At 39.3% G+C, this 26,448-nt stretch overlaps 1 protein-coding gene across 1 annotated transcript in view; it reads right to left on the reverse strand.

The window, feature by feature from the left end:
- The window catches only part of LOC128641632 (serine protease 53-like), a 158,662-nt gene extending 142,287 nt beyond the window's left edge, over positions 1 to 16,375 (reverse strand). Inside the window, exons 1-2 of the mRNA XM_053694169.1 lie at positions 14,415 to 16,375; positions 7,857 to 8,008 (exon numbers count right to left, since the gene is read on the reverse strand). Coding sequence (XP_053550144.1) covers positions 7,857 to 7,866 — 10 coding nt within the window. The 5' untranslated portion in view covers positions 7,867 to 8,008; positions 14,415 to 16,375. The remainder of the gene's footprint in view (positions 1 to 7,856; positions 8,009 to 14,414) is intronic.
- Positions 16,376 to 26,448: the final 10,073 nt, after the last annotated feature.

Consider the following 26,448-nt stretch of genomic DNA (forward strand, 5'->3'; position numbering starts at 1 on the left):
TCTGCCAGTACCCAGTTTGCAGCAAATTAGGTTTATTTATTTAAAAAATAAAATATCCTTTTTTCTGTAGTGTAGCTGCCCCCCATCATTACCCTACCCTTATCCCTCTCCCAGATCCCTTTCCTTCAATGGAACCCACATAAGATCCCCCTGCCTTCCTCCCTCCTTCACCCTCACTTCCCGGTGTAACCGGCACTTTTTTTTCCCTAACGTGTTGCGTGGCGTAGCGGTTCCACCCACTCCCACCTCCTCCCGCCTCCTCCAGTGAAGAGCCGCCCACCCACCTCCCTCATTACACTCCCACTTACTGATCGGCACCATCGCTGTCCGATGCAGAGAGAACCATAGAGTGACCCTCTCTGCATCGACAACTCTGCAAATCTATTTCTGCAGTGCCCCAATGGTGGGGCATGCAGAAATAGCGCAATCTCACTATTTTGAGCGAGTTTGCGGCAGAGAAAAGCCCAGGACTGCAGCGACGTACAGGATACGGCGCTGGTCATTAAGGGGTTAAGTGATGGTTATCAGCCACGTTAGAAGGGCAACAATTGTATAATAAACAGGAGCAACAGAGTAAGACAAGTGAGACAATGACAAGAGGCATAGATGTGCAGCCACCAATCAGCAGCTAGCACCCAGTAGTGGATTGCTAGTCCCAAGAATACCTAGGTATGCTTTTTAACAAAGGATAGAAAGAGAACAAAGCCAATAGTTAACAGAAATCAATTGCATGCTCTGAGTTATGGAAGTTTACGTTGGACATTACTGTCCTTTAAAGCATTCCTCAAGTACCCCCAACAGGCCAGGTTTTCATGATAGCTGAACCAGTGCACAGGTGAAATAATCAGTTGATGGGTGAGAGCAGGTTAGTAACCATGGTTACTGATCAGCTGATTACTTCACATGTGCATTGGTTAAGCTATAATGAAAACCTGGCCTTTTGGGGGTACTTGAGGAACACTGCTTTAAATCATGTCACTTGGAACTGTAACCTTATGGGGGTAAACAAAGGGCAGGCACCACTGTGTCATTTAGTTTGTTTTCTAGTTGAGCACTTTTCTATGGATATTGATAGCATTGTATCATTTTGTTGTGTTTCAGGGACTGTGGGTGATTGGAAAAACCATTTCCTGGTGGCTCAGAATATCATCTTTGATGAGGAATACACAAGGAAAATGCAGGGTACCGGACTGAACTTCCGAACACAACTGTGAAGCAATAGCATCATATGCTATTTTATTTCTAGACTATTGTTTTATATAAAGCCAACACAACTGTATAGCAATAACATCATATGCTACTTTATTTCTCGACTATTGTTTTATATAAAGCCAACACAACTGTGAAGCAATAGCATCATATGCTATTTTATTTCTAGACTATTGTTTTATATAAAGCCAACACAACTGTGAAGCAATAGCATCATATGCTATTTTATTTCTAGACTATTGTTTTATATAAAGCCAACACAACTGTAAAGCAATAGCATCATATGCTATTTTATTTCTCGACTATTGTTTTATATAAAGCCAACACAACTGTAAAGCAATAGCATCATATGCTATTTTATTTCTAGACTATTGTTTTATATAAAGCCAACACAACTATAAAGCAATAGCATCATATGCTATTTTATTTCTAGACTATTGTTTTATATAAAGCCAACACAACTGTGAAGCAATAGCATCATATGCTATTTTATTTCTAGACTATTGTTTTATATAAAGCCAACACAACTGTAAAGCAATAGCATCATATGCTATTTTATTTCTAGACTATTGTTTTATATAAAGCCAACACAACTGTAAAGCAATAGCATCATATGCTATTTTATTTCTAGACTATTGTTTTATATAAAGCCAACACAACTGTATAGCAATAACATCATATGCTACTTTATTTCTAGACTATTGTTTTATATATAAAGCCAACACAACTGTAAAGCAATAGCATCATATGCTATTTTATTTCTAGACTATTGTTTTATATAAAGCCAACACAACTGTAAAGCAATAACATCATATGCTATTTTATTTCTAGACTATTGTTTTATATAAAGCCAACACAACTGTAAAGCAATAACATCATATGCTATTTTATTTCTAGACTATTGTTTTATATAAAGCCAACACAACTGTGAAGCAATACGATCATATGCTATTTTATTTCTAGACTATTGTTTTATATAAAGCCAACACAACTGTGAAGCAATAGCATCATATGCTATTTTATTTCTAGACTATTGTTTTATATAAAGCCAACACAACTGTGAAGCAATAGCATCATATGCTGTTTTATTTATAGACTATTGTTATATATAAAGCCAACACAACTGTGAAGCAATAGCATCATATGCTACTTTATTTCTAGACTATTGTTTTATATAAAGCCAACACAACTGTGAAGCAATAACATCATATGCTACTTTATTTCTAGACTATTGTTTTATATAAAGCCAACACAACTGTGAAGCAATAACATCATATGCTACTTTATTTCTAGACTATTGTTTTATATAAAGCCAACACAACTGTAAAGCAATAGCATCAAATGCTACTTTATTTCTAGACTATTGTTTTATATAAAGCCAACACAACTGTAAAGCAATAACATCATATGCTACTTTATTTCTAGACTATTGTTTTATATAAAGCCAACACAACTGTGAAGCAATAGCATCATATGCTACTTTATTTCTAGACTATTGTTTTATATAAAGCCAACACAACTGTGAAGCAATAGCATCATATGCTATTTTATTTCTAGACTATTGTTTTATATAAAGCCAACACAACTGTAAAGCAATAGCATCATATGCTATTTTATTTCTAGACTATTGTTTTATATAAAGCCAACACAACTGTGAAGCAATAGCATCATATGCTATTTTATTTCTAGACTATTGTTTTATATAAAGCCAACACAACTGTAAAGCAATAGCATCATATGCTATTTTATTTCTAGACTATTGTTTTATATAAAGCCAACACAACTGTAAAGCAGTAGCATCATATGCTACTTTATTTCTAGACTATTGTTTTATATAAAGCCAACACAACTGTGAAGCAATAACATCATATGCTATTTTATTTCTAGACTATTGTTTTATATAAAGCCAACACAACTGTGAAGCAATAACATCATATGCTATTTTATTTCTAGACTATTGTTTTATATAAAGCCAACACAACTGTGAAGCAATAACATCACATGCTACTTTATTTCTAGACTATTGTTTTATATAAAGCTAACACAACTGTGAAGCAATAACATCATATGCTATTTTATTTCTAGACTATTGTTTTATATAAAGCTAACACAACTGTGAAGCAATAACATCATATGCTATTTTATTTCTAGACTATTGTTTTATATAAAGCCAACACAACTGTAAAGCAATAGCATCATATGCTATTTTATTTCTAGACTATTGTTTTATATAAAGCCAACACAACTGTGAAGCAATAGCATCATATGCTACTTTATTTCTAGACTATTGTTTTATATAAAGCCAACACAACTGTGAAGCAATAAGATCACATGCTACTTTATTTCTAGACTATTGTTTTATATAAAGCCAACACAACTGTAAAGCAATAGCATCATATGCTACTTTATTTCTAGACTATTGTTTTATATAAAGCCAACACAACTGTGAAGCAATAACATCATATGCTATTTTATTTCTAGACTATTGTTTTATATAAAGCCAACACAACTGTGAAGCAATAACATCACATGCTACTTTATTTCTAGACTATTGTTTTATATAAAGCCAACACAACTGTGAAGCAATAGCATCATATGCTATTTTATTTCTAGACTATTGTTTTATATAAAGCCAACACAACTGTGAAGCAATAGCATCATATGCTACTTTATTTCTAGACTATTGTTTTATATAAAGCCAACACAACTGTGAAGCAATAACATCATATGCTATTTTATTTCTAGACTATTGTTTTATATAAAGCCAACACAACTGTGAAGCAATAACATCATATGCTATTTTATTTCTAGACTATTGTTTTATATAAAGCCAACACAACTGTAAAGCAATAGCGTCACATGCTACTTTATTTCTAGACTATTGTTTTATATAAAGCCAACACAACTGTATAGCAATAGCATCATATGCTACTTTATTTCTAGACTATTGTTTTATATAAAGCCAACACAACTGTATAGCAATAGCATCATATGCTATTTTATTTCTAGACTATTGTTTTATATATAAAGCCAACACAACTGTAAAGCAATAGCATCATATGCTATTTTATTTCTAGACTATTGTTTTATATATAAAGCCAACACAACTGTAAAGCAATAGCATCATATGCTATTTTATTTCTAGACTATTGTTTTATATAAAGCCAACACAACTGTGAAGCAATAGCATCATATGCTACTTTATTTCTAGACTATTGTTTTATATAAAGCCAACACAACTGTGAAGCAATAGCATCATATGCTACTTTATTTCTAGACTATTGTTTTATATAAAGCCAACACAACTGTATAGCAATAACATCATATGCTACTTTATTTCTAGACTATTGTTTTATATAAAGCCAACACAACTGTATAGCAATAACATCATATGCTACTTTATTTCTAGACTATTGTTTTATATAAAGCCAACACAACTGTGAAGCAATAACATCATATGCTACTTTATTTCTAGACTATTGTTTTATATAAAGCCAACACAACTGTGAAGCAATAGCATTATATGCTATTTTATTTCTAGACTATTGTTTTATATAAAGCCAACACAACTGTGAAGCAATAGCATCATATGCTATTTTATTTCTAGACTATTGTTTTATATTAAGCCAACACAACTGTAAAGCAATAGCATCATATGCTATTTTATTTCTAGACTATTGTTTTATATAAAGCCAACACAACTGAACTTTCAAATTATTGTTTTGTAATTTCTCCAAATGGTGACTATTTTTTTTATATAAAAATCTGTGTCTTATATAGAAGAGAAGCGCACGAGCTGAAATGCTTAAAAGGGGACAGTAAAGTCAAGAATAACTCATGATTCAAACTAAGGGGCCGATTTATCAATGTCTGTCCGACATGACGGCTGTAGCGTATCCGACATGACGGCTGTAGCGTATCCGTCAGACATTGCTGAATGCTGACAGCATACGTTCTCTGCATTTAACATTTCACAAGCAGTTCTAGTGAACTGCTTGTGCAATGCCGCCCCCTGCAGGGGGTGTCAATCAAACCGATCGTATAGGATCAGGCGGATTGATGTCCGCAGCCTCAGAGGCGGCCGACCAGTTAAGGAGCAGCTTTCTTAAGACCGCTGCTTCACAACTGCTGTTTCCTGCGAGTCTGAAGGCTCGCACGGAATCAGGGGCCATTCGGCCCTTGATAAATCGGCCCCAGTGAGTGCAATTATAAAGAACTTACTAATTTACTTGTATTATGAAATATGCTTTATTCTCTTGGTATCCTTTGTTGAAAGTGAGCCATTGAGAAGAGGCTTATATGTGCAGCCACCAATCAGCAGCAAGCTCCTAATACTGCATTACAGCTCCTGAGACTACCTGGGTATGCACTTCAATAAAGGATATCAAGAGAATGAAGCTAATTTGATAATAGAAGCAAATTGGAAAGTTGTTTAAAATTACATGGTCTAGCTACATCATAAACGTTTAATTCTGGCGTTCCAGCCCTTTAGTTATCTTTATGGGGATGGGTTTGTTTCAGTAAATAGATCACAATCTCTAAGATTTATGTCACATCTATAAGATTTATGTCACATCTATAAGATTTATGTCACAACCTATAAGATTTATGTCACCTCTATAAGATTTATGTCACAATCTATAAGATTTATGTCACATCTATAAGATGTATGTCACATCTATAAGATTTATGTCACAATCTATAAGATTTATGTCACATATATAAGATTTATGTCACATCTGTAAGATTTATGTCACATCTATAAGATTTATGTCACAATCTCTAAGATTTATGTCATATCTATAAGATTTATGTCACAATCTCTAAGATTTATGTCACATCTATAAGATTTATGTCACAATCTCTAAGATTTATGTCACAATCTCTAAGATTTATGTCACATCTATAAGATTTATGTCACAATCTCTAAGATTTATGTCACATCTATAAGATTTATGTCACATCTATAAGATTTATGTCACAATCTATAAGATTTATGTCACATCTCTAAGATTTATGTCACAATCTATAAGATTTATGTCACATCTATAAGATTTATGTCAAATCTATAAGATTTATGTCACAATCTTTAAGATTAATGTCACATTTATAAGATTTATGTCACAATATATAAGATTTATGTCACAATCTATAAGATGTATGTCACATCTATAAGATTTATGTCACAATCTATAAGATTTATGCCTCTGGACTCTATAAGGTTTTGCTTTTTTTAATCTATGCCTAATGAAGGACTGCACCGCCAACAATCTGTATGCAAAATAAAATATTTTAAAGATAATGTTTGTGAAATTTGCATTGTTGTGCATTCCAGGGATAAACCCCCTAAAAACCCTGAGCATTTTTATCTTAATCTTTGCGGTGACCAATTAGGAACTAATATAAATGAGCTTCTGCACTGATCAAGCAATAATTGTGTAGCATGTTGCAGGATCTGTGTTCTCACGGCTGTGATAAACATTCTAAGCTCCAACCTTTGTGGGGCAGTGGAAGAGTCAGCAATGAATAAATATCAGTAATCAAAAGGACATTAAAATATTTTTTTGTACCCAAAAGAGGATATTTTGTAATGTTTATTAAATACATCTATATATTCAAGGGTGGAAAACAATCAACTAGATTACAAGTTTGCAGTTAGCCTTAAAAAGCAGTGTTGAGAGGTCCCAATGCTGCTTTTTAACGCCCGCTGGTATTACGAGTCAGGCAGGAAAGGGTCTGCCCCCCAACATCGGAAACACTTAAATAAATGATATAACCCCTAATCTGCCGACGGACATCGCCGCCACTTTAATAAATATATTAACCCCTAAACTGCCGCACTTCCGCCTTGCAAACACTAGTTAAATTTTATTAACCCCTAATCTGCCATCCCTAACATCGCCGACACCTACTTACATTTATTAACCCCTAATCTGCCACCCCCAACGTCGCCACTACTATATTAAAGGTATTAACCCCTAAACCTAAGTCTAACCCTAACCCCCCCTAACTTAAATATAATTTAAATTAAACAAAATAAATTTAACATAATTAAATAAATTAATCCTTTTTAAAACTAAATACTTACCTGTAAAATAAACCATAAGCTAGCTACAATATAACTAATAGTTACATTGTAGCTAGCTTAGGGTTTATATTTATTTTACAGGCAACTTTGTATTTATTTTAACTAGGTAGAATAGCTATTAAAAAGTTAATAACTATTTAATAACTACCTAGCTAAAATAAATACAAAATTACCTGTAAAATAAATCCTAACCTAAGTTACAATTACACCTAACACTACACTATCATTAAATATATTACCTAAACTACCTACAATTAATTACAATTAAATTAAACTAAATTACGAAAAAAAACACTAAATTACAGAAAAAAAATTACAAGAATTTTAAACTAATTACACCCAATCTAATCCCCCTAATAAAATAAAAAAATCCCCCCAAAATAATAAATTTCCTACCCTATACTAAATTACAAATAGCCCTTATCAGCTCTTTCACCTGTAAAAAAAATACAATACCCCCCAACATTAAAACCCACCACCCACACACCCAACCCAACTCTAAAACCCACCCAATCCCCCCTTAAAAAAACCTAACACTACCCCATGAAGATCTCCCTACCTTGAGCCATCTTCACCCAGCCGGGCACAAGTGGTCCTCCAGAGGGGCAGAAGTCTTCATCCGATCCGGGCAGAAGAGGTCCTCCAAGCGGCAGAAGTCTTCATCCAAGCGGCATCTTCTATCTTCATCCATCCGGAGCAGAGCGGGTCCATCTTATAGCATAGTGTACATAAAACAGTAGTGTGATCATTTGGGAAGTGTTGCAGGTACATAATAACGTGTTATGTGTAGGTGACAATGAGCACACAGTGTTATGTGTAGATGACATGCAGACATACAATGAGCACAGTGTTATGTGTAGGTGACATGCAGACATACAAGGAGCGTAGTGTTATGTGTAGGTGACATGCAGACATACAATGAGCGCACAGTGTTATGTGTACGTGACATGCAGACATACAATGAGCGCACAGTGTTATGTGTACGTGACATGCAGACATACAATGAGCGCACAGTGTTATGTGTACGTGACATGCAGACATACAATGAGCGCACAGTGTTATGTGTAAGTGGCATGCAGACATACAATGAGCACAGTGTTATGTGTACGTGACATGCAGACATACAATGAGTGTACAGTGTTATGTGTAGGTGACGTGCAGACATACAAGGAGCGTAGTGTTATGTGTAGATGACATGCAGACATACAATAAGCACAGTGTTATGTGTAGCTGACAATGAGCACACAGTGTTATGTGTAGGTGACATGCAGACATACAATGAGTGTGCAGTGTTATGTGTAGGTGACAGGCAGACATACAATGAACGCACAGTGTTATGTGTACGTGACATGCAGACATACAATGAGCACAGTGTTATGTGTACGTGACATGCAGACATACAATGAGCACAGTGTTATTTGTACGTGACGTGCAGACATACAATAAGCACAGTGTTATGTGTAGCTGACAATGAGCACACAGTGTTATGTGTAGGTGACATGCAGACATACAATGAGTGTGCAGTGTTATGTGTAGGTGACAGGCAGACATACAATGAGTGTGCAGTGTTATGTGTAGGTGACAGGCAGACATACAATGAGTGTGCAGTGTTATGTGTAGGTGACAGGCAGACATACAATGAGAGGGCAGTGTTACGTGTAGGTGACATCCAGACGTACAATGAGTGTGCAGTGTTATGTGTAGGTGACAGGCAGACATACAATGAGTGTGCAGTGTTATGTGTAGGTGACATCCAGACATACAATGAGTGTGCAGTGTTATGTGTAGGTGACAGGCAGACATACAATGAGTGTGCAGTGTTATGTGTAGGTGACAGGCAGACATACAATGAGTGTGCAGTGTTATGTGTAGGTGACATGCAGACATACAATGAGAGGGCAGTGTTACGTGTAGGTGACATCCAGACATACAATGAGTGTGCAGTGTTATGTGTAGGTGACAGGCAGACATACAATGAGAGTGCAGTGTTATGTGTAGGTGACATGCAGACATACAATGAGCACACAGTGTTATGTGTAGGTAACATACAGACATACAATGAGCACACAGTGTTATGTGTAGGTAACATACAGACATACAATGAGCGCACAGTATTATGTGTAGGTGACATGCAGACATACAATGATAGCACATAAGTAATTAAATGCCATATCCTCCTGGCTTGCTGTATTATAACATAGCAGTCATAGAAGTGACTGAACAATAACAATAACTTAAATAACTTATAAATAAACACAAGACACAGAGTATGGGAAAAGACCCGTGGGTCACGTTTATTGTGAAACAGGAGAACCAGCTGAAAGCAACAAGGCAAACCTATACCAGGTGGTGGCAATCTAGCTAGGAGAGTAAGCAACCCCTGCTAGGAAGATGGGCCGTGCCCGTGAATGCCTACACAAGTGGAGCTTAGCTGCACGCAGAAGGCTTATGGAGTTCTCGGCAATGTCAGAAAGGGGGAAGGACCCCAGCCGCGTGCCTGCAGACACTACCCTCCCCCTGGGGCAGCCGTCACTCTACCTCTGATGGCAACCGCCACAAGAGACAGTCCAACAGACACAGCTCTTGCCGCCACCCTCATAGATGTAACAAAATACCACGCCTCAAATTACACAGAAACAGGTCAATGCCCCTCTCAGAGAGGTGCACCCCGTCCCTCCTGTAGAGGCTTCTCTCAGCCATTGTGATGTTCCCATGTTCCACAACAAAACCTCCTAACTGAGACAGGAAAAGCCTCACTTCCCTATTCTGCTGCTTACGGACCTGAAAGGCCGCCCTGTGGGACTGCATATGGTGCCACTCTATTCTCTGGATAATGTTAGACCACCCTATCCTAGCATTGGGGACCCAAGTATGGAAAGTGCGCAGGTCTGACTGAATCACCGCACTGAGCTGCTTGCATGGCAGGAGCCCCATATCATTCCCCCCGGGGTGAATGATTAGGACGTGAGGTTTCTCCCACCGATGCAAAGCCCCCTGTAGTAACTCAGGAAGACCAGGTCAAGTCAACCCCCTGTGACCCAACCATCTAACAGTAACCCTAGATGAAGGGAATCCCAAATGGCACCCATCTGGCCTCGAGATCGCTCTCAGTTCCACCCAATGTATGTAGGTGTGAGCCGTAATCCACACTCTCAACGGACCCTTCCTTGGTCCTGCAAAGAAACAACAGTTAACAGGGGAACATCGCAAGGTAAAAACAAAACAATTATACAGTCAAAGGCCTTACATACAACAGGTATCTTTGAGACCTCAACGCCCCAATGATCTAATATGGTCAGCAGACCAACCCAAACCTGTGGCGGTGGTAGCCGCTCAAACCCTGAATGAATGAGGAGCAAAGACCCTAGGGTCAAGGCCCACTCTAGAAGCTGCCTAGTTCAGGACTTTCTGGAATTGGAATCTCGTCAATGGGGAACCATCCGTGTGAATGAGAAATTATGATGAACCCTCCGGACGCATGTCTATGTTGGTCCCAATTAGCCTGACTGGGCAACAGACGGAGCCCACATGGGCCGGTAACGAGATCCAGACACCTCTTCCCTCTTGGTCGGTCTTTGATCTAGGAAGAAAAACAAGAACGGACGACTCATCGTTCCGTACATGAGAGGACAAAAGTCCTCCAAGTTTGTTCCTCGAAGGGTGGACCAATACACCCACCCTGAGCGCCCTGTGAAAAGCCAGTCCAAAGGCGGCTGTGAACAGGGTTGCCTCATAGGCAGAGGAACATACGTCAGGCAAAGCGTGACAAAGGCTAACTAAGCGTTCAATAGTGACAGGTTCCCAAATGACCCTTGTTCTGGGTACCATACGTCCCCAACCCCTCAGTACCTGCCTTACCAGGAAGGTTTTGGAAGAGTCGGCGAGACTGTATAGTTTACAGAAGAAGGACATGGTGGGCAATCGAGAACAGACCGCCCCTTTAGATACCCCATTAACTCAAAGCTCAGCAATCCAGTCCAGGAGACCCCATTGGTCGCCATCGCATGACAGCCGCCCTTTGATATCACAGAAGGCAATCCACTCAGACCAGTGTTTAACATAGGTGTTCCAGGTAGAGGGAGCCAACGAAGATCGGATCATAGCTATTAAAGGTCCCCATCCAGCGGCAACAGTGCCTGTTGCGAAGAAAAATGGGAAGGTACACATATGCGTAGACTTGAAAAGGCTGAATGAGGCGGTGAAGAGAGAGAGATATGTGCTGCCGACACTTGAAGAAATAGCTCCGAAATTGGCTGGGACAAAGTTCTTTTCTACATTGGATGCTTCTAGCGGCTTCTGGCAGATACCTCTAGAGCCAAAGTGCCGCAAACTGACTACCTTCATTACACCAGTAGGTCAGTTTTGCTTTTGCAGAATCCCCTTCGGGATATCCTCTGCTCCTGAAATCTTCCAAAGAGAAGATTCTCTCTTCTCCTAAGAGACCACGTGGGCACAGCAGTCGTCATGGACGACATCTTAGTGTATGGGTCTACATTGGAGGAACATGATCAGCGATTGAGCTGTGTGCTGCAGACTATCAGAGAGTCCGGGCTGAAGCTAAACAAAGAGAAATGCCATTTTAGGAAAGCTGAGTTATGTTACTTTGGGCATATAATCAATGGGGATGGCATCAAGCCAGACCCCGAGAAAATGTGTGCTATTGAACAGATGAAAAGTCCTTCTGATGTGCATGAGCTGAGATAAATATTGGGCCTTGTAAATTATGTGGGCAGGTTCCTTCCAGATTTATCCACAATACTACACCCTATCACAGAGTTGCTAAAGAAAGATGTTGCCTGGGTCTGGGGACCTTCACAGGAAGAATCTTTTATGCAGGTCAAGTCCCTTCTGGGGTCTGCCCCAGTGTTGGGGTTCTACGACCCTTCCAAAAAGTGCTGATGCGAGCAGTTATGGATTAGGGGCCACCCTCCTGCAGCTGAATGAAAACAAACTACAGCCTATCGCCTACTGTTCCCACACACTGACGGCGGCTGAGTCAAAATACGCCCAAATTGAGAAAGAGTGCCTGGCTGCAGTTTGGACCTGCGAGCACTTTCAGCGTTACCTAGTGGGTTTATAGAAATTTAGTCTTGAGACTGATCATAAACCGCTAGTCCCTCTAATCAACTCCTATGATATTGACAAAACACCCCTAAGATGCCAGAGACTTCTAATGAGGCTGCTCAGGTTCAACGTTCAGGCAGTGCATGTGCCGGGGAAACAATTGGTTGGTTGTGGCGGATACACTGTCCAGGCTCCCGCTGGCTGCTGCTGAAGAGTCTTCAATGGAATCGGATGTGAAAGTGAATATAGATTCAGTTCTGGCCTCTAAGTCCATTTCTTCAGGGAAACTAGAACAAATAAAGAAAGAGACATATTTAGATACAGACCTTCAAGAAGTTATAAAGTACATAAAAGAAGGTTGGCCCGAGAGTCGGGCAGCCTGGATGTCTTTAAGTTCTTACCAGTCAGAGAGGTCGCACCTCACGGAGCTGGATGGGTTTGTGCTGTTCCAAGACCGCATTGTTATTCTTGTCAGCATGAGGCAGAAGATGTTAAACAGGATTCACGATGGCCACTTAGGCAGAGAAAGGGCAGCTACGGCAGTATGGTGGCCTGGGATCAGTTCCGACATTGCAAGTCATGTGTCTAAATGTGCCTTTTGCCGGAAACGCCGGCCTACTCAGAGAAGGGAGCCCTTGATTTCTACTCTGCTGCCCGTGGAAGAAAATAGCTGCTGATTTGTGCGAACTGCACGGGAAAAAGTTCCTAGTCGTGATCGACTACTATTCCAGGTATTTGGAAATTGCACCTTTGAATTAAATCACAAGTCAAGCCGTTATCACTCGTCTCAAGAGCTTGTTCGCCCAGTGGGGCATACCAATGGAGTTGTTGAGTGATAACGGAATGCAGTTCGCTTCAACAGAGTTCAGTTCTTTCAGCAGAGAATATGATTTTATACATTCCACGTCAAGTCCACATTACCCGCAGGCTAATGGAATGGCTGAAAGGGCAGTTCAAACAACAAAATTCATTTTGAAGCAATCTGAGCCGTACCTGGCCCTCTTGTCCTATAGGGCGACTCCCATCCAAGCCACTGGATTTAGCCTGACACAGCTGATGCTAGGACGCCAGATTCGCACCACCATACCATCTGTGGGTGTCTTCCAGCCAACTAGCTCTATTCCTCGGGATGAAGTCCTTAGGAGGCATGAAAAGGCAAAAAGGGGCTATCGATTCTTCTATGACAGGAGACATTCTGTGAGGCCCTTGCAGGAGCTGAATGTGGGGCAAAGTGTCAGAATTAAACTGGATGATGAGAAGAAATGGAAGACGCCTGCTACAGTAATTGGACGCTCTCCAGAACCAAGGTCTTATGTAGTCCTTACTGATGGAGGGACAGTAACACGCCGTAATCGAAAACATCTTCAGCCTGTACCTGAGAGTTTGGAACTGGATGCCTCAGTACCACCTGTTTTAAAAGGGGTGCCTTCCCCTCAGCAAGATCACAGTGGGGATATGTCTTTGCCTCCAGCAGACTCTCAATCACCTTCTTCTGTATCAGAGGACAGTTCATGTAGAGTTACATCAAGCGGAAGAGTGGTGAAACTTCCGGCCCGATATTGGGATTAACTTTAGTTAGAACAGTGACCGGAAGTATGGGCAGAATAATCCCATGGTCACTGTGAACTAGGGTAGTCTACCAGGATGTTCAAGTCAGGATGTAATTCATGTTGTTTATATTTTCTGTAACTTGTTATTTGTTATATACTATACAAAACTGTTGTTGTATACCTTGTTATTTGTTATATTCAAATGAAAAAAAAATGTATGGTTCGTCCTTTGAAAAGGGGGAAGATGTGATGAGAGTGGGAAGTGACGTCACCAGATTGGGGGAGGGGCTTAGGTCCGTTTGTCTGTGTCGCAGTTACTTAGTGAGATCAATGCTACCAGATGTGTGTTTCCATGCTCTACAATAAAATAGAGTTGTACCATCTTTGCTGTGTCCTGCATGTGTCCTGCATCTCATGACACTTATTTCTACTATAATTACATCTACACCCAAGTATTAAACTGTAGCATAAATAACAAATGAGCAACCATAAAGATTCTGTACCATTTTCCCACCATGGCTGCTGGACATACAAGTGTCGCTCCCAGGATAAGTCTACAAATGTGGTGCCGGGCCGGATGTGTCTGGAGATTCAAGACCAGGTGTGGTTTGCCTTGATGAGCAGAAGAACGGTGGTGCCTGAGGAATCCAGCGCTTCTGGGTCAGATCCAGTTTGGGTAAAGGAGGACCAGGGCTCAGTGTGGGCAGCTGATGGTCTTAAAGACCCCCAGCAAATTATTTCCTATAGAGCAGGAAAGGAAGTTAAAGGGACAGTCAACACTTACTTTAACATGTTTTTATATTGAAAATAACAAAACGGAGGTCCGCCTACACTATACCCCTCCTGCCTTGCCGCCTTGCTTCTGTCCTAATCAGCGGCGCTAACTACTCTAATACCCGGTAAATATGGATGCCGGACTCCCCCCACCATTACGTAGCTGCCTTCTTCTTCAACTGATAAGCAAATCAGAATCCAGTCCAAATCAGTTTTATCAGTTCCTATTTCTCTGCAAAGTCTGAAGCAAACATGTTCAAAATATTGTTGAGACCTGATAACATTCTAAATTGTATTTACCTGTTATACACTATAATAATTACTGATGTTTGAAAATGAGACTCAGTGGTTAAATATTCACATGTAGGATTGCCAGCTATCCTCCACAAAAATAGCGCACAATCTGTACGTGAGTGGGCACAATGGTATGTAGGGCCGCACAATCTGTCAGTGAGTGGGCACAATGGTATGTAGGGCCGCACAATGCTCGTCCCAATAGTTTTACCTTAGACCCTGCTCTTGATCCCACAATGTATATTTTTCACAACTGAGCAGTCATTTTACCCCTTGGCTGCTATTGAAATGCAAATCAATAATTTTATGTTCTTGCCTGCCAGTGACACACATAAACAGAAATTATTTGACTCCCTTGACTGTCCCTTACTTCTTCGTTTTCCATATTTGTAATGCGTTGAGGCATAGGAACGTTTACATTTAGCTAACACTTGGGGACTTTAAAAAACTGTAAGTGTGCAGTATTTTTGTGAAGATTTTACCGGGCATCCTGCTAAAATACTCAACAGTCCGGCTGAATACTGGACACCTGGCAACCCTATTCACATGAGAATTAGGGCTCAGTGTTTCACAGTGACTCATTTGGTTTCATTCTAAATTGTTTTTTCTTGTATCCAATCAGCATTACTTAAAACTATATACATAAGCAGAAAAACCGCATTAGGCACAGAATGATGGTGAGGAAGAAGATCTTAAGGGTTATTGGGAACCAGCGGTACAGAGCGTTGAGAAGTATCGGATATCTAACCCGTCTGCAGCAGATCTTCTACTGATGCCATTTGAAGACAATGAATCTGTTGTGCTGGAGAAAAATGGCAGTGTTACAAAGTAATACAGAAGGAGAAAAACAGAGAGTAAGATGGGCAAACATTATACATACATATTTATATATCTTAAAGGGACATTAAACACCTCACGATATTAATATAGCCTGTTTACTTACATGTAGTAAGACAACTTTTCAATAGACATGTGCGTTTCGTTTTGTTCCGAATCAAAATTTGGATGAATTTGCCAAATTTGGAGAGTCGAATCGATTCTAATTTCCGAATTACCCTAGCAACGAAACAAAACAAATCCAAATGCATTTGTAACAAATAAATCCGAATTAGTTTGGATTTATTCGTTACATTCGAATGGCCATGAACTAATCACAATTCAGTATACAAATTAAATTTCTAATCACAATTCAGTATAAAAAATAAATTTAGTAAGATAGAACAGTGAAATAATGGCGTTTGTGTGACTGAATCAACATAACACATACCAAACTTCCGAATTTACTAATCGAATCCGAAACAAATACATTCGAATACATCCGAATTTATTCAAATCCGAATAAAGCTGAAACGAATACATTCAAATAAATCCAAATTCGAATCAATCCAAAACAAAATTCAAAAAAATCTGAATCAGTCTGAAAAGAACCAAAACAAATTTTCCGCTGCGCACATGTCTACTTTAATACAAAACACAAAGCACTAGGGAGCGCTGAAACCAGCTTAAGAGTAAGAACTATAGAATATATATAATAATAAAACACCTAACCTGATACTAATATGATACTACTATAATAGGCAATATTTATAATACATGTAAATATAAATTGTGAATTATGAATTATGTGTGAATTTTTTTTTTTCAAAATTGGAAAAAATTATATATGAAAAAAATTATATGTGAAAAAATTCAATTCTATAGAAGATGCCAGCAACAAATACTAGAATCGCATATCTATATATAAAAAACTTTATTACAATATAGGTCGACCTATTCAAGACATACAATAATAAATCACAAAATTAAAAAAAGGAAATTAGTATAAAAAACTCCTAAAACCAAAAGTTCATGCACAAGAAACAGTTCCCAGGAGTGGACGATTTTTCGGCTTGTTACTATGTGGACCCACGCTCATACAAGGATGCTGTTCTGTGTATAGTTGTAAGAGGAGCGTTCCCAGGACAAAAGAGGCAGTCGCAGCCAATGATGGTGGTATTTCCCCTACGGACAAGGAATCCTCTTAGTATATGTCACACAGCAAATAGCAGGGGAAGTTACATCCGTACTTACATAATAATAAGCAGCAACCGGCCTCCAAACTTGAACCAGCGATCTGTGGACACACCTTCCAATAGTAACCAATGGCCACTGGAAACAGAAAAGCTTTAACAGGGAAAAGCAATTAGATATACTAGGCTAGAAACCCAGTGAATTTTTTGCAGCTTTCTTTTACAGGATATGCATTCTCGCTCCCAAGGCCTGTTTATAATGGCCAATACTGCACAAAAAACACATAGCAGAGGGTAATTCAGCCACAAGATATCTGCACAAATAAAAAACTCCAAAGGTGTAGGAGTTAGTTTAAAATAGAGCAAATAGAGCAACGCGTTTCAAAATGTAATATCTTTTTCAAGCTCTAAAAACCAAATGAACAATGCTCTCTTTTAAACCCACTTCCAGCAGGCTGATTTGATTAATCAATTAGTCTGCCACCTGTTTTGTAAAAGGTGAGGCTGTTAACATTAGTAGATTTATAAGCATTGTTATCAGTGAAAATATTTGCAGAATATACATTCATATTTAAAAATTCATGTTTAGAACTAATTTTAGATTTAAAAATCATTCATATTAAAAAATATTGCATAGTATTCTGAAAACAATATTAACATATTAACATACAATTTGTTGCCGGCATCTTTCTACAATTTTTTTTACTAGTATTATTACCCTAATAAACAAATGAAAAATAAATATAAGGCTGCTGAAAAATATATATACTAAAAAACAATTCGTTATCCTTAGAAAATATATATATATATATATATATATATATATATATATATATATATATATATATATATATATATTTATTCACCAAACATGAAATTGAACCCCTAACCTCGAATCCCAATTTTTTTTTTAAATAAGTATGTATATAAAGTGTAACTCATTATAAAAAACTTTACAAAAAACACCCCAAATCAAAATCTAGATTTAATCCTTGAGGGGCTAGAGTTTTCAGTTCAAATATCCACTTAGCTTCTAGTTTTAGAATTTCTTTCTGTATATTCCCTCCCCTCCAATTTGGTTTGACTTTATCAATCACTTTATATGAAAAATGTTTCAAATTTCCATTATTACATTTTTTTAAATGTTTAGGGACAGGTAAAACCTTATTCCTCTCTGATTCCATATTCTCAATAGAATTAATATGCTCTCTAATTCTATATTTTATAGCTCTTGTCGACTCTCCTACATACTGAGCCCCGCACGAACATTCTAGGAGATAGAGAACATTGGAGTCAGTACATCTATAGATATCTTTAATATTATATTCCTTATTGGTAATATTTGACTTAAAAGTTTTACATTTCTTGGAGTTCTTACACGCCTTACAACTCAAACAGGGAAAAAAACCTGTAATTCTATTACCATTTAGGTCCCTATCCCTATTTATACAGGACATTACATTAAGATCCGTTGGGGCGAGCCATGTTTTTAAATTTCTACATTTTTTATAAACAAACTTTGGAAAACTGGGTAGAACAGGCCCTAGAGTGTCATCTGATCTCAGAACATACCAATGCCTTTTTAAAAAAAATTCAAGTTTTTTATTATCATCATTATATTGTGTGATGAAAGGGATATTCAAAATTTCAGTTATATTCGAATTATTTGTAGTTCCAAAATCATTTCTATTACTATTGTTATTCCTTTTTATTTTATTTTCCTTTTTGATTAGAAGGTCAGTTCTATCTATCATTAGAGCTTCTGATCTAGCTGATTCTATTAGCCCTGCATTATAACCTTTTTGCAAAAATTTGTTAGCTAAAATATCTGATTGATTCATATAATCTATACTATTTGTGCAATTTTTCAGATTGCGCAAGAATTGGCTCTTTGGGATATTGGATTTCCACCTCTTCAAATGACAACTTTCAGCATGGATATATCCATTTGCGTCAACTGGTTTAAAATAGGTTTTTGTCATTATCTTACCATCCTCCTCATATATTTTCAAATCAAGAAAATGTATACAAGTATAACTAGTTTCATATGTGAATTTCAAATTTTTATCATTTTGATTCATTCTAGAAAATGTCTACTTTGCAATATATTTTAATATTTTAATATATTTTAATTTACTTATTTGATCTCATTTCCTGTGATTTCATTCTGAATATTGTGCACTTTCCAATAAATATTAAAGATGGAAGTGCAGACACAGCTATACACACTCATTGGTTGCACACCCTAGTATGACATTTATAACCAATCCTAATTGGCCTCAGCAGAAAATGTCATCTAAGTTACAATATGGCAGCGCCCATTGTTTTATGGATAACTTTACCCTTATTTTTTCAATATTTAAACAGCTAAAATAATTCCTAAAATAACACGTAGAAACAATTTTTGGCCAAATCTTTGCTCTGAATACATCATACAAGCAATGTTTTATTTAGTGTTTAATGTCCCTTTAATGATACATTGACAATAATTTCTACATTTACACTAGAATCTGTGATTGTGTGTACACTATATAGATGTCATTAAATCCATGATATGAAAATCTATTTTACATGAACTGGTTATTTGCAGGAAGTAGTTCTCTAATACAGGGATAACCAATGTCCTAAAACCTGAGGAGCCTCAGCTAACTATTTTAGAAGCCATAAGGGCCACATATACATTTATCATTATGAAACACAAACTTAATAATAAACTTCCTAAAAAGTAAGTGGTATAGAGAATTTATGTCAGGATGAAGGGCACCCTCGGTCTTCTGTTCTCCCCTTCAAAGTGCTCTTTATAGTTGTGGCCACACAAAAGAACACATTCTTATTCCAGGTTTATCCGTTGCCACAAAAACTATAGCACATTATCTTAATTCTTCTTTGTTCCTTAGGCTGCAAAGTCTAACGCAGAGAGCCGCACGTGGCCCTTGTGTTGCCAGTTGGCCATCCCTGCTATAATAAATAGAAATACATGGCCCCTAAAGATAAGGCATACAGGGCCCATACAGTTGATGATACATACAGGGCCCCTAGAGATAAGGCATACAGGGCCCAAACAGATGAGAACTACAGGGCTCCTAAAGATGAGGCATACAGGGCCCATACAGAGGAGACATACAGGGCTCCTACAAATGAGGCATACAGGGCTCCTACAAATGAGGCATACAGGGCTCCTACAAATGAGGCATACAGGGCTCCTACAGATGATACATACAGGGCTCCTACAGATGATACATACAGGGCTCCTACAGATGATACATACAGGGCTCCTACAGATGATACATACAGGGCTCCTACAGATGAGACATACAGGGCTCCTACAGATGAGACATACAGGGCTCCTACAGATGATACATACAGGGCTCCTACAGATGAGACATACAGGGCTCCTACAGATGATACATACAGGGCTCCTACAGATGATGCATACAGGGCTCCTACAGATGATACATACAGGGCTCCTACAGATGAGACATACAGGGCTCCTACAGATGATACATACAGGGCTCATACAGATGATACATACAGGGCTCCTACAGATGATACATATAGGGCTCCTACAGATGAGACATACAGGGCTCCTACAGATGATACATACAGGGCTCCTACAGATGAGACATACAGGGCTCCTACAGATGATACATACAGGGCTCCTACAGATGAGACATACAGGGCTCCTACAGATGATACATACAGGGCTTCTACAGATGATACATACAGGGCTCCTACAGATGATACATACAGGGCTCCTACAGATGATACATACAGGGCTCCTACAGATGATACATACAGGGCTCCTACAGATGAGACATACAGGGCTCATACAGATGAGACATACAGGGCCTTTACAGATTATACATACAGGGCTCCTACAGATGATACATACAGGGCTCCTACAGATGATACATACAGGGCTCCTACAGATGATACATACAGGGCTCCTACAGATGATACATACAGGGCTCCTACAGATGATACATACAGGGCTCCTACAGATGATACATACAGGGCTCCTACAGATGATACATACAGGGCTCCTACAGATGATGCATACAGGGCTCCTACAGATGAGGCATACAGGGCTCCTACAGATGATACATACAGGGCTCCTACAGATGATACATACAGGGCTCCTACAGATGATACATACAGGGCTCCTACAGATGATACATACAGGGCTCCTACAGATGATACATACAGGGCTCCTACAGATGAGACATACAGGGCTCCTACAGATGAGACATACAGGGCTCCTACAGATGAGACATACAGGGCTCCTACAGATGATACATACAGGGCTCCTACAGATGATACATACAGGGCTCCTACAGATGATACATACAGGGCTCCTACAGATGACACATACAGGGCTCCTAGAGATGATACATACAGGGCTCCTACAGATGATACATACAGGGCTCCTACAGATGATACATACAGGGCTCCTACAGATGATACATACAGGGCTCATACAGATGAGACATACAGGGCCTTTACAGATTATACATACAGGGCTCCTACAGATGATACATACAGGTCTCATACAGATGATACATACAGGTCTCATACAGATGATACATACAGGGCTACTATAGCTTATACATACAGGGCTCCTACAGATGATGCATACAGTGCTCCTACAGATGAGACAGGCAGTTTATTTAATAGGCTATACAACAGGATAGGAGTTTGAAGCTCCCCCCCCCCCCCCGAATTGGAAAAACATAATTTATGCTTACCTGATAAATTTATTTCTCTTGTAGTGTATCCAGTCCACGGATCATCCATTACTTATGGGATATATTCTCCTTCCCAACAGGAAGCTGCAAGAGTCCACCCACAGCAAAGCTGCTATATAGCTCCTCCCCTAACTGCCATTACCAGTCATTCGACCGAAAACATGCAGAGAAAGGAAAACCATAGGGTGCAGTGGTGACTGTAGTTTAATGGAAAAATTACCTGCCTTAAAGTGACAGGGCGGGCCGTGGACTGGATACACTACAAGAGAAATAAATTTATCAGGTAAGCATAAATTATGTTTTCTCTTGTTAAGTGTATCCAGTCCACGGATCATCCATTACTTATGGGATACCAATACCAAAGCTAAAGTACACGGATGATGGGAGGGACAAGGCAGGTACTTAAACGGAAGTTACCACTGCCTGTAAAAAACCCTTTCTCCCAAAAATAGCCTCCGAAGAAGCAAGGTATCAAATTTGTTAAATTTGAAAAAGTATGAAACGCAGACCAAGACTCCGTCTTGTAATCTGTTCAACAGAAGCCACATTTAAAAAAGGCCCAAGTGAAAACCACAGCTCTAGTAGAATGAGCTGTAATCCCTTCAGGAGGCTGCTGTCCAGCAGTCTCATAAGCTAAATGAATTATGCTTTTTAACCAAAAAGACAGAGAGGTTGCTGAAGTCCTTTGACCTCTCCTCTGTCCAGAATAGACAACAAACAAGGTGAATGTTTGATGAAAATCTGTAGTAGCTTGTAAGTAAAACTTTAAAACACGAACCACGTCCAAATTGTGTAATAGACGTTCCTTCTTTGAAGAAGGATTAGGATACAAGAATGGAACAACAATCTCTTGAGTGATATTCTTGTTAGATACCACCTTAGGTAAAAACCCAGGTTGGTACACAGGACTACCTTATCCGTACGGAGAACCAGATAAGGAGAATCACATTGCAACGCAGATAACTCGGAGACTCTATGAGCCGAGGAAATAGCTACCAAAAAGGAACTTTCCAAGATAGAAGTTTGATATCTATGGAATGAAAAGGTTCAAATGGAACTCCTTGAAGAACCTTAAGAACCTGCTTTAAGCTCCATAGCGGAGCAACATTTTTAACCACAGGCTTGGTTCTAACCAAAGCCTGACCAAATGCCTGAACGTCTAGAATACCTGCCAGACGCTTGTGCAAAAGAATAGACAGAGTAGAAATCTGTCCTTTTAAAGAACTAGCTGACAACCCTTTTCTCAAAATCATCTTGGAGAAAAGATAATATCCTGGGAATCCAGACTTTACTCCATGAGTAACCCTTGGATTCATAACAATAAGATATTTACACCATATCTTATGTTAAATTTTCCTAGAGACAGGCTTTTATGCCTGTATTAAGGTATCAATTACTGACTCGGAGAAGCCATGCTTTGATAACATCAAGCGTTCTGTCTCCAGGCAGTCCATCTCAGATCAGTTATATTTAGATGGTTGAAAAGACCCTGAGGTAGAGGGTCCTGTCTCAGAAGCAGAGACCGTGGTGGAAAGGATGACATGTCCACCAGATCTGCATACCAGGTCCTGCGTGGCCACGCAGGCGCTGTCAAAAGCACCAAAGCACTCTCCTGCTTGATCTTGTGCAAACCCCTCCGGAGGGAATTCCCACTCCCCCGGATGAAAAGTCTGACGACTTAGAAAATCTGCCTCCCAGTTCTCAACACCTGGGATAGGGATAGCTTTTAGACAAGAGTGAGTCTCTGTCCAGTGAATTATTTTAAGACTTCTAACATTGCTAGGGAACTTCTGTTCCCCCTTGATGGTTGATGTAAGCCACAGTCGTGATATTGTCCGACTGAAATATGATGTACCTCAGAGTTGCTAACTGAGGCCAAGTCTGAAGATCATGGAATATCGCTCCCAGTTCCAGAATATTCATTAGAAGGAGGGTCTCCTCCTGAGTCCACTATCCCTGAGCCTTCAGGGAGTTCCAGACTGTATCCCAACCTAAAAGGCTGGCATCTGTTGTAACAATTGTCCCATCTGACCTGCGGAAGGTCATACCCTTGGACAGATGGACCCGAGATAGTCACCAGAGAAGAGAATCTCTGGTTTCTTGGTCCGGATTTAACAGGAGAACAAATCTGTGTAATCCCCGTTCCTCTGGCTGAGCATGCATAGTTGAAGTGGTCTGAAATGTAGGCGTGCAAACGGTACTATGTCCCTTGCCGCTACCATTAAGCCGATTACATTCATGTACTGAGCCACCAAAGGGCGCGGATGGAATGAAGAACACGGCAGAAATTTAGAAACTTTGACAACCTGGACTCCGTCAGGTAAATTTTAATTTCTACAAAATCTATCAGAATCCCTAGGAGGGAAACCCTTGATATTGGGGATAGAGAACTCTTTCCTTGTTCACTTTCCACCCATGCGATCTCAGAAATGCCAGTACTACGTCCGTATGAGACTTGGCAACTTGGATGTTTGACGCCTGTATCAGGATGTCGTCTAAATAAGGGGCCACTTCTATGCCCCGCGGCCTAAGGACCGCCAAAGTGACCCCAGAACCTCCATAAAGATTCTAGGGGCTGTAGTTAACCCAAAGGAAAGAGCTACAAACTGGTAATGCCTGTCTAGAAAGGCAAACCTGAAAAACCGATGGTGATCTTTATGCATCGTAATGTGAGGATAAGCATCCTTCAAATCCATTGTAGTCCTCTATTGACTCTCCTGGATCATAGTTAAGATGGTACGAATAGTTTCCATCTTAAATGATACAATTCTAAAGAATTTGTTTAAGATCTTTTAGATCCAAAATAGGTCTGAAGGTTTCCTTTCCTTGGGAACCACAAACCGATTTGAGGAAAACTGTGTCCCTGTTCCTCTATTGGAACTGAATGGGTCACGTACACAATGCAAGAATGTCTCTTTCTTTATCTGGTTTGCAGATAAATGTGAAAGGCAAAAACTCCCCTTTTTTGGGGGGGAAAGCTTTGAAATCCAGAAGATATCTCTGGGGTATAATTTCCAATGCCCAGGGATCCTGGGCATCTCTTGCCCACGCCTGGGCGAAGAATGAAGTCTGCCCCCTATAGGATCCGTTACCAGATAGGGGTCCGTTCCTCATGCTGTTTTAGAGGCAGCAGCAGGCTCCTTGACCTGCTTATCTTTGTTCCAGGTCCGGTTGTCTCCAGACCGCCTTGGACTGAGCAAAAGTTCCCTCTTATTTTGCCTTAGAGGAAGTTGATGCCACACCTGCCTTGAATTTTCGAAAGGCACGAAAATTAGGCCTTTTTTGTCCCTTGATTTGGACCTGTCCTGAGGAAGGGCATAATCTTTTCCTCCAGTGATATAAGTAATAATCTCCTTCAAACTAGGCCTGAATAGGGTCTGCCCCTTGAAGGGAAGTTAAGTAGCTTATTTATTAAAGTCACGACAGCTGACCATGATATAAGCCATAGCACTCTGCGCGCCAGTATAGTAAAAAACAGAATTCTTAGCCGTTAGTCTAGTCAAAGGAACAAAGGCATCAGAAAACAAAGGAATTGGCTAGCTTAAGTGCTCTAAGCTTGTCAAATATATTCATCCAATGGAGCCTGTAAAGCCTCATCAAGAGACTCAAACCAGAACGCCGCAGCAGCAGTGACAGGAGCAATGCGTGCAAGGGGCTGCAGGATAAAACCTTGTTGAATAAACATTTTTTATCCATTGGATCTAAAAAAGCACAACAGTCCTCGCCAGAGGTAGTGGTACGCTTAGCTAGAGTAGAAACTCTTCTCTCCACCTTAGGAACTGTCTGCCATAAGTCCCGTGTGGTGGCAACTATTAGAAAACATTCTTCTAAAAAATAGGAGGGGAAGAGAACGGCACACCTGATCTATCCCATTCCTTATGAAAAATTTTAGTAAACCTCTTTAGGTATTGGAAAAACATAAGTACACACCGGCACTGCATATTATTTATCCAGTCTACACAATTTCTCTGGCACTGCGATTGTACACATTCATTCAGAGCAGCTAAAGCCTCCCTGAGCAACAAGTAGAGGTTCTCAAGCATAAATTTTAAATGTAGAAATATCAGAATCAGGTTAAATCATCTTCCCTGAGTCACAAATATCACCCACAGACTAAGCATATTGTGAGGTAGTATCAGACATGGTTCTTAAAGCGTCTGTATGCTCTGTATCTACCCCCAGAGCTGTTTTGCTTTCCTTTAATTTCAGGTAGTCTGACTAATACTGCTGCCAGTGTATTATACACAACCTTTGCCATGTCTTGTAAAATAAACGCTATGGGCGCCATTGATATACTTGGCGCCATTTGAGCGGGAGTCCCTGGAGCGGGAGTCAAAGGGTCTGACACGTGGGGAGAGTTAGTCGGCATAACTTCCCCCTCGACAGAATCCTCTGGTAAAATAAACGCTATGGGTGCCCTTGATGTACTTGGCGCCATTTGAGCGTGAGTCCCTAAAGCGGGAGTCAAAGGGTCTGACACGTGGGGAGAGTTAGTCGGCATAACTTCCCCCTCGACAGAATCCTCTGGTGATAATGTTTTTAAATACAAAAAATGATCTTTATTGTTTAACATGAAATCAGTACATCTGGTACACATTCTAAAATGGGGTTCCACCATGGCTTTAAACATAATAAACACAGAGCCTCCTCTATGTTAGACATGTTAGAACTAATAAAGAGACTAGTAAGCTTGGAAAACACTTTAAATCAAGTTA

The sequence above is a fragment of the Bombina bombina genome, chromosome 11, assembly GCF_027579735.1.
Source record: "Bombina bombina isolate aBomBom1 chromosome 11, aBomBom1.pri, whole genome shotgun sequence".
NCBI classification, from domain to species: domain Eukaryota; kingdom Metazoa; phylum Chordata; class Amphibia; order Anura; family Bombinatoridae; genus Bombina; species Bombina bombina.